This window comes from Amblyomma maculatum, chromosome 4 (assembly GCF_055883805.1).
Source record: "Amblyomma maculatum isolate TAMU_Amacu chromosome 4, ASM5588380v1, whole genome shotgun sequence".
NCBI lineage: Eukaryota > Metazoa > Arthropoda > Arachnida > Ixodida > Ixodidae > Amblyomma > Amblyomma maculatum.
Genome location: NC_139347.1, coordinates 79,804,841 through 79,819,127, shown reverse-complemented (window position 1 = coordinate 79,819,127; position 14,287 = coordinate 79,804,841). Strand labels below are relative to the sequence as shown.

General features: G+C 43.6%; 1 protein-coding gene across 2 annotated transcripts in view; it reads right to left on the bottom strand.

Annotated features, from left to right (window-relative positions):
- The window catches only part of LOC146191522 (phospholipid-transporting ATPase VA-like), a 135,632-nt gene that overhangs the window by 25,626 nt on the left and 95,719 nt on the right, over nucleotides 1-14,287 (bottom strand). For both annotated transcript variants that reach the window (XM_084602034.1, XM_084602035.1), the window contains exons 3-8: nucleotides 7,029-7,233; nucleotides 5,092-5,177; nucleotides 4,647-4,753; nucleotides 4,319-4,450; nucleotides 2,211-2,341; nucleotides 949-1,213 (exon numbers count right to left, since the gene is read on the bottom strand). In XM_084602034.1, coding sequence (XP_084458160.1) covers nucleotides 949-1,213; nucleotides 2,211-2,341; nucleotides 4,319-4,450; nucleotides 4,647-4,753; nucleotides 5,092-5,177; nucleotides 7,029-7,233 — 926 coding nt within the window. The remainder of the gene's footprint in view (nucleotides 1-948; nucleotides 1,214-2,210; nucleotides 2,342-4,318; nucleotides 4,451-4,646; nucleotides 4,754-5,091; nucleotides 5,178-7,028; nucleotides 7,234-14,287) is intronic.

Genomic DNA, 14,287 nt, shown 5'->3' with positions numbered 1-14,287 from the left:
AGCTTCCTTGCATGCTTTTATGCCAATATTACACAATTACCTAACTTAAGGAAATGTGCAGTTATGGTAAACTAAGACTTTCAGCATAACCCTAGCCTAGCGAAGCGGCGCATGTAATGTTCAAAAGTCTAGTCTCTAAACTAACAGAGCATTAAAGCTTACTAAACTTTATTGGAAGCTGCAGGTTGTGATCAAACATCATAAGATACTACTTCACCTTTCATCTATGCGTCAAAGTCTATATTTACTTTACAGAACAAACCAACAGCAAAAACATCTGGAGTCTGTTGTATGTTCTTAGCCAGCAGCCAATACTTCTGCCAGACCTAAGTGACCAAGCTGAAAGAAGGGTAGGGTTCTGTCTAGGCTTCGGGTGGGATGGCAGTTCATTCATCACTATTAAAAAATGCCTCTGTTAACATTACCAGCCATTCTGAGAGCATGGCAAACATATACTTCCACAAAGGCACTTTTCTTGTAAATATCTTTTTATGACTTTTGGGAATAAAAATATCTCATGCTTAATGTGTATCAAAAACTGAAAACATAGTCCCGAGACTTCAAGCTCCAGTGTCTAGAAGATATTGCTGCCCTTTCGAAGTTAGTTACAACTCGTTCCCTGAAAGCTTTCAACTGCAGTGAAAAACACTAGCGTATCTTGAATAGCATATATATTTGCCAAATGCAAATCCTTCCTTTTACCATAACCGGAGCAGTTACTGCTAACTGCAATGGATACATATCCTTCAAAATGAATGTCCAAGGATGAAAAATAAAACTTACAGAAATAAAAAATATATACATTATATACTAATGAATGTTTACCACTCCCTGCACGACTACCAAAGAAGTTATACGAGCATATCTGCGACATGTAACCAACATCTGATCAAGCTATTAAAGAACTGTATCAAAAACAGCTGCTCCACAGACGGGCTGTCAGTATACCTTCCGAGACACTTGGGTGATGGTGGTTGTAGTCTCTACCACCGATGGTGCAGCGTCGAAATACCATGTGGTTCTCAGTGAGGGTTCCAGTCTTGTCTGAAAAAATGTACTGCACTTGGCCCAACTCCTCAGGAATGTTCAAGGCACGGCATTCGAGGCGTCGGTTTGATCGCTCATCGAAGAGTTCTATGTCTTCGTGGATATGAAACACCTGGCCTAGCTTGATGATCTCAATTGAGACATACAGCGACAGTGGTATCATTACCTGAAATCAAGGACAAAGCAGTAATTATGGTAAGTGCAGCCGCTGCAAGGTAAATGAAGCAGCTAAGATGCTACATCACTAGGCGTAAAGCAACTAAGATGCCACCCGAATAAGCCTAATAATACAAGCAGATTTTTCTACCACACTAATCACATTCAAATGGCGATGAACCAGTAGTGATGACAGCTTTCAGTTATACAAGTGCTGTAACATCCCCAATACCATCTAGCGCAACTAGTAAAAGTGGTATACTGCTACAGTTACAGTCGATGATGAAAAACATGATGAATAAATTAACTCTAGCAGTCAAATATTCATTAAAGGGATATAAAAAAAAAAACTGCAGATATGCGTTACTCACAAACCAGAAGTTTAGAAAAAAAGAAAAAACTGCACAACCGCTGCCTAGAATCAACAAGTCCAAGTACCGGTACAGATTCAAAAGGCAAAATGCGAGCACATAATAGCACAGAGGACAAGGCCAATCAAGTGATGTAGGACAGCTGAGCAGATGATGAGGGCTCCACCAAGAGGGAAAGCAAAGAAAACGTTACCTCCAGCTGTGACTCATTATTTACTGCAATAATGAATAAAAGTAATAAAAAGAAATCAACATTCATGTTGTGCACCTAGCAAGCATAATATAATTAATGTAGCAATGAGATCTAGACACTGGCGGCATAAATAACAAAATACAAAAATTGTACAACAAGTTGCGGGCATCGAAAAGAAAAGCAGTTATAAATAGGCCAAACAAATCATAAGTGATAACAGGTAACGAGCACAGCAAAGACACAAAAAATGACCATTTATAATCAACATAATATGGTATGGTATAAATTGATGAGAAGTTGCCATAATTTTCAAACATAAGTGTTTCTGCATGAATTTTCACGTATAAAGAGTATAAGTCGATGCACACAAAGAAATTGCACGACAAGCAAATATGAGATTACTGACCATGACATGCAGTGCAGGACACAAAGCATGCACTCACCTGAAGAATAATTATGTACGTCCAAAATGCAATGAAGCCTTCTACAGCTGGTATGTATCTGTTCTCTTGCTCATAGGGAATAAATATGACTTCTCGGCGATTCTCGTACGACCTCAGCCACATTGCACAGCCTGTCAAAAGAAGGCAAGTTTATAACTGAGAGTGAATTGACTAAACATTCAAGTGCTGTAGCAAATTCAAAACTGATGCTCCAAAAGGAAGAAAAAATGAATACAGTGTAATAAAAATAAACATTAAAGCTGAATTAATTTGTGATAATAATGGCCCAACATAATGAAGCATTGGTTCAGGCATACACTTATCAGTGTGGTGATAGTATGTGAATATCTACTGAAAGAATATATATAGAAGGCATATGATAATGAACTAAGCATCTCGTGGCAGCCATCTTGAACAAGTCACCAGCTTGACTGCAAGGGCAGCTTCCACGCTCAGCAAACAAGTCTGAGGGAGTGTGGGCTTGTTTTCTCTCTGGCCACTCTGAGATCCTGTCTCCTGCTTCACGTCACCACCCAAATGGAGAGAGGGATTTCTCGGAAGGAACTATAATCTCCTCAATACCAATGATTCTTTCGTACCTGTGTCTAGGAGTTCTGACTCACTGTTTCTACCACTCACATATATGAATTATAGCTTGTGACTAGTGCATGGAGAGAATAAAAATGAAGTCCTAGTGAGGAAAATTTTTGCCATCTGTGTTGCTTTCGAAGACACTGTTTGGAATATGCAGGGCACATACTAACATACAGTAACTAATGCTCAAAGAACGCACTGAAATGTTCTCTCGGCAAATATATTAATGTGATAGTGCTTAAGAAATCATTCCCTAGAAAACCCACCATCGCCATTGCAATGCAAGCAAAAAAATCATGGGCACGGCTCAGGCAGGTTATAGTTTGCCACTGACACGTTCGTGCACTGACTTGTCATTGGGTTGTGTGGTGTCATGAGACCGCATGGCACGGCCAATCTGGCAAGTGGTGCCAACTCGGCCTTTGCCATTGAGGTCGAAGGGTGAAATTGTAATGCAAACTTCCAGTACCCTTGCATCCCAAGTCACACGAGCAGTATCAATGCCCACTGGCTCAAAGCCCAATAATGCATATTAATTCACCTTGGTTCAAGCGGTGTGTTATATCTACATCAGGTGGTCTTGCATATAAAATGGTAGCTTACAAGTGTATGCTAATTTACGCTAATTAGCATGTGCGAGATTATTGAGGCAGAAATTAAGAGATCAGTGATATACGAGAAGCAATGTGCATGAATGTGAAGGAGAATCCGCAAGGGTAACCAGCAATGGCAGCCGTTAATGCTGTTGGAACATACCTTTAAAGACGACTCCCCCCCCTAATCATGTCCAATCTATATGTCACTGCGCTGCATATTATATGTAGCCTGCATCACAGCAGTGTAGAACAAAGAAAAAAATTAAGCGGCAGGTGGCTATGCACGAATGTAAATGCACAATCAAGATTTAGCACTTGTTTAGCTAAGTCTTGAGTCCTTCAGCTTTGGTTTGCCACATGCTGTCATCAGTAAGTATTTAACGGGTGCTTTAAGCTATTACTACAATGAAAGAGGCCTAATTAAGGTCTTTAGTGTAACTATGCCCGAGAAAAAGATAAAGATGACATTTGAAGCACAGAGTGAAAAAGACCGGCAGCTCACCATGTGAAGAAACTAGCTGCCAAAATGGCACAGTGGTCTAAGCAGTGGCCATCAAAACTGATATCCTTGCCTGAGCCGGAGTTTGAAACCCACTGGCGGCGAGTATGTATACATAATACTTTTTTTTTAGTGATTGATCAGAGAAGGTTCCAGAGCCACCCTGGCAAAACCGAAGACTGCAGATAGTAATGCTTGTGCATTAAAAAGTTAGGGCAGCATTATTGATAATTCAGCGCAATAGCCACCACTCCTAGAGGCACACTCCTTTCTGGTATTTCATTCAGTCGCACAATTTACAATGTTTTGTTCGACGGCAGAGATAATAAAAGTGACTTTTTTTTCATTCTTTTTGAATGACAATTAGCAAACAGGAAACTAAAAAGATATGCCTGCAAATGTGTGACAAGCTCACTCACCAATTGCGCCAACAGAACACAAGATGAGAAGAATCACAATGCACCACACAATGTCTCTGTTCATGAAGCGCTCCAGCTTGCTGCGTTTGTACCGGGGGCCATTGTTGTTGAGCATAGCTTTAGTCTCAAATCCTGAAAGAAATGAGTTAAAACCTCAAGTTTCTTGAAAAAAGAGTAGAAGAGGAACAGTTATTTCTCCAAGAAAAAGTAGGAAATAATCTGTTGCGACCCAAATTCAAACGTCACAGAGCAATACTAAATATCTGTAAGAACAGTAACTGCTTCATGGTAATCCGTTCACAGGAACATTATACTGTGGCAGACATACCAGCATATACAACGATGCCTTCCACGAAGTCTGCATTCTTGAGTACGCAGTCGCGGAGGAGCAGGTTGTCAGATGTGATAGGCACCTTCTCACCATTGGGATGACAGCTGAGGAAAACGGCACAAAAACCACGTGAACATCCATCTTGACCAATTTATTATGAAGCTCTTGAAAACAAACTATGCACATTCATTTCTTTATTTATAGGACAGAATTAAGAAAACTGTGCTAGTTCGTTAAATGTAGCACTCAAAGAGAAACTACATATTGTCGCTTGTGGGGCCCTTCACCACAAACAAGTGTACCGATAGTAGTAATATGAGTTTTTAGACATTGGTTAATTTCCTTGCATTCATAAATCATAACTAGGCATAAATGGGCTCAGGCCTACAGGCACCTTTGCACATAATGAATGTGCATGCAACGTATATGCACAGCAACTTACATGAATCCATGAAACCTGTAGATTTTACAGTTTGGTGGGTCACACTCCACTGAGCTTGTGAATGACAGGGGATGGAAGGTGTTGCTCTGAATCAAGAAATAGGAAAAGAAATGCACAGCTAAATGAAGAAACACAGAAGAATAAAGTCTGCTTTTCTGCCAAAGAATCAAGAGAGTCGGAAGAAGCATTAAAATGCAACCACTGACAAAGCCATGATCACACAAGCTGCCTCATCTAAACTAGCAAAGTCTCCATGTACAGTATAAATACTCAAGCCACGGAACTTAGCTGGTTGGTGAGCAGGAATTTACATACAAGAGCAGCCGTTGTAAAGGCTTCATCGCGTTTATGCCATGCTACCTGGAGGTAACATGGCATAAACTAGGCTTGAGGGCAAAGACAGGAGAAAATATATGAACAGTTTAACTGTACATCCTTTCTTTTGCCATATTTTTGTCCCTAAGAGCAGTTCATACATCATCCTGTGCTCCAACATATTAGACCAACAGAACATCTTCACCAGAAGGCTTTGTAAAAGGAATGAAGACTGGAACTGAAGACAAATATTCGGAGTAATAGCCAGACACGCTACTTTCTATAGTTGAGAGATATACATTTTAATGATACCAGAAGATGTCTGCCTGGTACTGATCCTAGATTGCTACTCCTGATGAGGGTGAAAAAGAAGGGAAAGGCAAGGAAAAAAAAATGAATGAAAGAAGTCTGCCACACACACTTTCCTTTCACATGTACATACACACAAACAAATCAGTTTCAAAGGGTCCCTATCAGGCCTGTGCCCTTAAGGAAAGTTAATGTCTTTTGTGACCCGTGCAGCCGAATATCCATTGTACCAAGGACCGGAGACGTGTTTAAGATGCAAGGTTCTCTTCTGAACTAATCCTAAATTACTATGCAATGTCCTGCGGTGTGCAATAAACCTTTGGCAGAAGTACACCAAATGTTCAAAGTCTTCACACACACCACATGTAGAGCGCAGAGGGCTGCTGGGTATACCGATTTTGTGTAGGAAGTAATTTGTGTATGACACATTCAAGTGAATTCTGTGCAGACAATTACAACGGCATCTGCTCAAGTTGCGTGGCATCTGAACGTCATAAGTGGTGTCTGTTCAATGTAAAGGTCGGTACTGATGTTTCGAATCACGTCACAGAGAGCGCTGAGACTGCCAGGAGTCAGCAGCCAGGAGTCTACCTGCATCTCTTCGTGAGAATGAAATTGGATTCTTATTAATGAATCGTCAGGTACAGCTTCATTATTAAACATTTCCGTAAAAAACTACCCAGCATGCATGAGCAAGCTGGCTCTTTGCTGCATAAATAAGTCCATTCACTAAGTGTAAACACGAAGCCGACAATATTTGTTACAAATATACAGCTCTCAGGGCCGTATATAGGGCACTAAGTTCACAGAGAGAAAAGGCTGGTTTAGTTTGATTTGTGGCGTTTAATGCCCCAAAGCGACTCAGGCTATGAGAGGCGTCGTAGTGGAGAGCTCCAGAAATTTAAACCATCTGGGGTTCTTTTAACGTGCCCTGACATCACACAGCACACGCCTTGCTTTTCGCATCCATAGAAAAGCGGAAACCGCGGCCGGGTTCAGATTCCGCATCCTTGGGCACAATAGTCGAGCGCCCTAACCCCTGCACTACCACAGCAGGAAAGAGGAAAAGAACTGAAGCATGAAACATCAGTTTTACATGCAAAAAAAAAAAAAAAGGGGGGGGGGGGGGGGCGTGCTCTTTAAACACACACAATGCAGACAGTGACATACATGACTAAGACACTCGTAAGCATAGCACTCAAGAATGCATGACAAAAGAGAGGTGCATAAAATTATGGCACCATATATTTCATGCACAACCCTCAGATCCTTGGTGAGAAGCGAGTGGTCACATAGGAAGAAATCACACTCACATGTTGGGCATATCCACGCACCACCTGCCTCTGCTTCAGGTTTGTCTCGCCATCCAGGTTGGCTGTCTCGATGTAACACAGGCCCTGTTCATCACTTGATCGCAAAAGCAAGATGTCGGCTGGAATAACCTCGTTACACGATAGGTGAACGATGTCCCCGACGCGAACATGTTTCCAGAGAGTCTTCACATAACGGCCAGACTGCCTGCACACAGGTAAAAAAAAAGGGACAGCTTAATTACCATAACATGACAACTATGAAAAGTAGGTGCTCAAAATATGCCCTTGTTCAAAGCTTGGCAGTCAGTTGTGGAAGCAAGCATGAAAAAAAAAATATATATATATATATAGCAATTTACGACTTGCGCTACAGAAAAACGTTTTCAAGCACTTCTCCATACAAAAAATTGAACTAATACAACTGGCATACTATACTGCTGGGGCAGAAACTGTTGTACCTAGTGGTAATAAGTAGTAGTATATAAAACAGAAAACACGGGGGGAAACGAAATCTGAATCCACACCACAGCATGGTTCACACGGGGTCACCTAAAAGTAATGACAACAAATTTTATAATCATAATTGGCGCCATGCTGTAATCTCACACATCTCATACATCTCCATTTCATTATTTTTTTTCCCTCCCTTTCAAATATCTTCATGATGAATTGTTCTTTTGTGTACACTGCCACACTTTTTTTGCGTGAGTGCAAATGAAAAATGTCTTCATCTTCAACCGCTCTCTCTGTGAAACCAAACTGGCAATGAAGCCCAAGTCAGGCGGCCAATAAATATTGCCTCTCTCTACATTTGCTTCACTAAATAAACATAAAGGCTGTTGTTTATTTGAACTTGCATTTCTCTGTTGACCAATACACTTTATTTTTATGCTTTAAACTGAGTAATAAAAAAAAAAAAAATGCCCATGTCACGACAACCTGCATTTAGTCTCCAGAACTCAAATAACTGTTTCATGTCCACTTGCAATATACTAAAAACAATCAAGCACACATTGAAAAGGCAGGCTTCGGGGTGGAGGGGGGGGGGGGGGGGGGTACTTCAGGTTATTTGTAGTCAGCAGACAATAATCGAATGGCAAGCTATTTATCTTCATTCACGGCTAACAGAGTGCAAAATGAAAAAGCAATGAAGTATGACACCCCATTGTTACAAAGAGCAATGAGTTTAAACAAATGGTTTGCTCCACTGCAGTGAAAACAGGTTTAACAATTCAGATAGCTATGTCATTCATATGCAGAGTAGTAATATGTGAAGCATTCAAATGTCACTCGGAGCACAGCATAGCACAGATGCATACAAACTTTTACCATTCAGCACAGCAGCTCACATTGTTCATTGTAAAAAAGAATTGCTTTCTAACGGCACAGGTTAGGCTGCGCACAATATACAGCTGTTCCATGTAACAAGAACCAAGATGCTGTAGGCATTTTTACCAAGAATATTAGTGCAAGCTCTTTTGACACTGCATTATTTATTAGTCAATAAAAGTTATGCAACTGTTAACCACCAGAGATGCATTCAAAGCATAAATTAGGAATCAAACTGACCAGCAAACTGAGCACAAATGCAACGAAACATTATCCTGCATGCTTCGAGCACTTTCAGAAAATCACAGAAACTTTTGTGACGACAGCACCCATTTTGAACATGCAAAACAGCAAAACATGGGCAAGACACCGCTACAGTATTCAAACCACTTCTTTTTTGGTCGAGCCAATCTGTATTTCAGACGTACTGAGACAAGTAGTCCTGTCTGTTCAAAGGTCAACCCCACGCAAACCCCCGAAGCCTTCGGCGTCTTTTTCTTGTTCAGATCTGATGGAGGACTTAACAGTGCGCAAGACAGGCGGTGACAAGTGCAACTCTAGCCTTGGCAGCGTGCATAAGCCTTTACTTCACCTTATCTAGTCCCCTTTATTTAAAAAGGAATAGGACATTGGGCAATATCCACCACAGTCACTTTTAGTTTCTTGAAACTTCTGGTCCAATTAGAATATTGTGGATGTCTCTTCAACCACTCATATAAGCCTAAATGTTTTAAAGCCCATCTAGGGCTTTTTGTCCGTGCCCTTAGCATTGTAGGATGTTTGAATAAACTTATTTGATTTGATTTAAAATATTGAACGAGGATTAGATGTTGTAGAAAAAACACCGCAGCTGAACTGGAATGTTCTAGAGGTCTCCATGGGGCAATGTATGGACTAGGCGAACGAGGAACCGCAAGAGCAGCCGCAGACGGAAATCAACAACGTGTATTGTGTCATACCCTCGAAGGGGAAAGCTTAAGTACAGCACCTAGCTATAGCATAAGTGTCACCTATCCTTTCATTTCTTACATGTGCATACTCTTTAGCATGCACTTGTAAGGTACCATGTAATGGGGAAGAAGACCCAACATTATATATATATATATATATATATATATATATATATATATATATATATATATATTATATATGCCTGCTTTAACCAAGCTAGCTGGATTCTGATCTCAAGCCCCTATCACAAAGGTGAAGCCCAAGTTGGCAGTACCTGCCAACTCGGCCATTTATTGCGGTCTCGTGATGTCACACAACCTGCAAACCAGTCAGCTGTGCACATCAAGACACCTGCCAACTGCCACTTGCCAAAGCCATGGCCGTGATTTAGCACAGAACGTCGACAACGCCCAGATTTTGAGGAAATTTAACACGATGGGTTGATAGTGTGAAAAACACATGAATCAACCTGCGTTTATAACAAGAAGTGAAGACCATCCTTAGGTTTATACTGGTAAAGCCGGTTTCCTCGTATCAAGCAGAGTGATATTTTTCAGTGCCATAACAAGGCTGAAGACATATAGCTTCAGAATACGATGGGGGATGTGTAGTATGGCAATAGCACATGTCCATCGAGGTGTTAGAGGCAAGATTAAATTGACTTAATTGATTAAAATATTTGTCAGTGTTTGCCCCAGCTATGCTTTGGTTTTTGGACCCACTGCAAAGTTATGCAAAGCCTTATGAAAGTGGGCCAGAGTGTGGATGCTGGGTTCGCCGTTCATCTCAGAACCTTTTTCTAAATTGGATCCAACTGGGATCTAACTGGTATCAACTGGGAATTGTTCCTTAAACCATGAAGACCAGTTACGATTTTCGCCTGTGGGAGTAACCTGATCAGGTACCTTTGGTGATTTTTTAGTGATATATTTATTTACTTTTGTAAATAACAGGTTAACAAATTAAGCGCGTTAAAAGCACCGCAATCCGTTAAAGCCGCTAACTCTCTCTCTCGTAACTTTATATCTTAATAATTCAGAAAAATTTTTAAAAAATTATATTCAAAATGGACACCGGTAAAGAGCTACGCGTATATCCCCTTGAAATTTGCACGGATTAACGCCACTGCTTGCCGAGACCGCCGATAAAGCTCACAGGAAGCCGTTGGATGCTGAGGCGCATGCCCTTAAGTCCGCGCGGCCGTGACGCCGTCGAAAACGCCTGCGACAGCCGGCGCCGACGAACGGCAATAGAGGACCAATTCCAGCGATTCCATAGCTAATTCGATATATATCGAGTCGATCACCATAGTCTCAATGGAGTAAGTGAAATGCGAGCTGTAAATAATAATGAGAGAAATCTTTCGCGACACTGCAATGAAACGCACGTGACCTTGGCTGCCAAGGAAGCCCGAAGCAAAAGATGCATCACACGCGGCCGAGACGGTGACGGCCCGCTAACCCGACTCGCGAAAGACATCCGTCATCGAGCCGAGACAGTCTGACTGCTGAACCTAGCTGCAATGTATGTCGGGGCCGACTACAAGACGACAAGCGAAGGTCAGGGATACGGGCGGCAAACAGTGGCAGCGTCGCAGGTTCCGCCGTCAAGACCAAAGGAGCTACAACCGTGTCAAAAAGCGCTAACGAACCTCAAGACGGCCAACAGTTACAAGTGAAAATGGTTCGGATATTCCTAGAGGGCAATATATTCCCCACAGGGCGAATCACAGAAACCAGGAAATTGACTTTTATTTATTACGCCGGCACGTTTGTTGCACACGAGTCGTGTCTCGCCAGCACTTCGCTGGAACGAAACGTGGAATCGTTGCACGGTAATGTAATTTAGGAATATACTTCGTATGACGTGGACGAACCTCTCGGCACGGAACGTTGAAGGTCGCGAGCATAAACTGGCGCCTCACCGAAACAGGAAGGAAATGTCTGCCGGCAGTAATAAAAAAGAGAGGCCCATAGGAGAGAGAAAGACACATACACGAAGACCGCGGAGAACAATGTGCAGTGCAGGAGCAAACTCGTTGGTCAAGCCCCAAGGACATGGATTGCCTGGGTTCCAATTAAGGGTGCACGTCATATGGTATGCTAATAATGGTAGCTTAACAATATTTGCGTTGCGGTTACGATTGATGGGATACCTATTGCTCATGAGCGTTTTCTAGCCTTCGTAAAAAGGTTTTCATGGGCCCTTCAACAACCGCGCAATCCCTGCGCAGTACGCGCACCTCCCTTCCTTGCCATGCGCAGCTACGCTTTTCGGTGAAGTGGGGAGCAGCAGATGCGCGCAGCTCGCGGTGGGTACGTACGCGTTGTCAGTGAACACGTGCTCCACTAATGTGGACCGGACCACATATAGTGCGCGCGACCTTCGATGGTGATGATGATGATGAACTGGTCAAGCCTAGAGTTACTGTATATGCAGAGGTATTTGGTAGCATATACAGTAACTCTAGTCAAGCCCTGCGGACGGCGCCCCCGCGAGGGCGAGGCGCGCGTTTTCGCACGTGCGCAGAGCATGCCAACGCAATCACGTTCGAGCATGCACACAACCACGGCATGCTATAATTTCCATGTGCTCGTCCTCTCTGGTGTGCGGTTTCCACATAGCGACTTAATTGCTTTTAAATATTAGCATACGGAAACAACTAGCCCGGCAACGTGATTTGCAGAAATGCGGTACCACGGTACCATTCACAGATGTCGTGCAGCACCGGTAGCAAAGGAAGTAAAATGCGCCGGTAACTCCGTGAACGCAAGGGTGCGGGTGTCTCGCAAAGAGGTGTCAACATAATGGGTTATGGGCAGAAAGACTCTGCGCAGCAGAGAGGGATGTTTTGAATCGAGATCCGCTCTGGTAAGATGCGAGATTTTCCGGTGAGCCAGCCAAAGTAAAAAAAAAAAAAAGAAAAAGAAAAAAAAAACTGAAGGGAGCCCACTTGAATGCATTCGAAGGCCGACGCCTTCGAGAGCTCTATCGGACTTTGAGAGACAAGAGGAGTCGCTGCATTTTCAATACGAAATCATTACTTGTCACGGCGTCATTCGTCCGTTTTCGTGAGATGGTCATAAAAATACTAACGATGGCAAGGAAAATAGGGTGATAATAATTGGTTCACAGGAAAGGAAAGGCGCACTATCTGTCACACTTGTTTCTGTGGGCACCTGAACGGCGCCGTAGGGGAAGGGAGGAAGGCGGGAATGAAAGTGGAAAGAGAGAAAGGGGAGCTGTAGTGGAGGGCTACGGAGTAATTTCGATCATCTGGAGATCTTCAACGTGCTCTGACATCGCACAGCACACGGGCGCCTCTTCGTTTCGCCTCCATCGAAACGCAGCCGCCGAGGTCGGGATCGAACCCGCGGGTACTCCGGCACAGTGGTCGGGTGTCTTACCACTGCACCACCACGGCGGGGCGAAAATATGGTGACGTGGCCGTATGACGGTATGACGCATATGACAAGCCGAGCATCCCCGAAGTATCACATAATCAAAATTGTGACTCAACCATCTGTAGTGCTGCGTTCCAGGTGGTGTCATACGATTTCTCGGTGCATATATCTAGTCAAGTAGAAGGCTATACCTGTCGAAAGGGATTCGAACCTACAACATACGTGCCTCCAATTGTATGGCTTCAAACAGAGGTTTCGGCGAATACTGCTCCCAGATAGCGCGCGAAGCATGGTAGTTGGTTTGCGTGAAGCATGAAGTACAATAACAGCAGAAGTACCTTGAATACACGTCGAAAGCTTCACTCGAAAACATTTCATCCACAGAGTTGTAATAATTTCGCATTCACCCACGTAAACATGTTGTGTGTCTGCCTAAATTTTAATATCTGTTTCCTTTGCGGGTCTGTTTCTGTACCACCGTTAAGCGCACGTATAAAGTGCTCCTAGGGGGTCAACTGTCAGTGCTCTTCAAGCTTGGCTGCATGTGCCATTCTCGCCAAGCCATCTTTGGAAAACAATAACCTGTAACTTTACTAGTGCCTACAGCATGGGTGCTTATAGTGGAAACATGCTTTTCACTGAGATGGCTTTCATGCAAACTAGGTGTCCTGGGCAGAGGTGCAGAAGGTTATATTGCACGAAGGTACCTACATAGCGAAGAGGTTCCTTTATAAATCATCAGTGCCCAGAGCAGGGGTGGCTCGCAGAGAGGTGCCTATGTGCCTCGCGGAAGTGTGGCTAGCGAGCTAGTGGGTGCATTGCTTGCTTTCTCTCTCTCTCTCTCTCTCTGCGCGCCCGTCGCTAGACGTGTACGCACACAAGAGTGGGGAGACATCGCACATGCATGACCACGGCTCATAAATCGCTATTGGCTCCAAGTGGTCACTAAAGATGAGTTCTCTTTTTGCAGCACTGACCGAGTTAACGGCGCCTGTCAAGGTTGCGAACGGCGCTGGACTTCAATAAGGACTATACAGACACTGTAAAAAAAAACATCTTGCAGGTTTTTGATATGTAAGCAGATTTCAGTGCCTCGAGGTACTGAAAACTAGCCCGCTGATTTGAAAGACGAGGCCAAATATGCCGCCACTCCACCACAGTCGCAAAGACCCCCCATCGTATAGTAAATATCATATTGTATCCGCCTATACAACCATGGCGTGTCCCGATACCGACGTGTCACCGTCCCTTTACAACCCTCGCCGCTAACGCAGCAATAATTCAGGAGAGTACATGCGACGCGGCAGGTCATATACACGCGCGCACAAGCGTTCGCGCCGCGCGCACCTGTACCGGCTGCGACTGCTTATTATTTAGAGCACCGGCGGGCTGACCCGAGGTCCTTGCCGTGTTGCTATTGATCGCCCCTGGTGGGCGTTCACCTATGCCCGTGGGCGGCACGCCACCCCGGGGGCAGCCGGACAGTCCGCAGGAATGAGCCGCCGAGCTCTGTGTACGCGTTTATACTAACTATATATAACGCGTAGGCACGTCCGCGTGGTCAGTGTCAGCTGT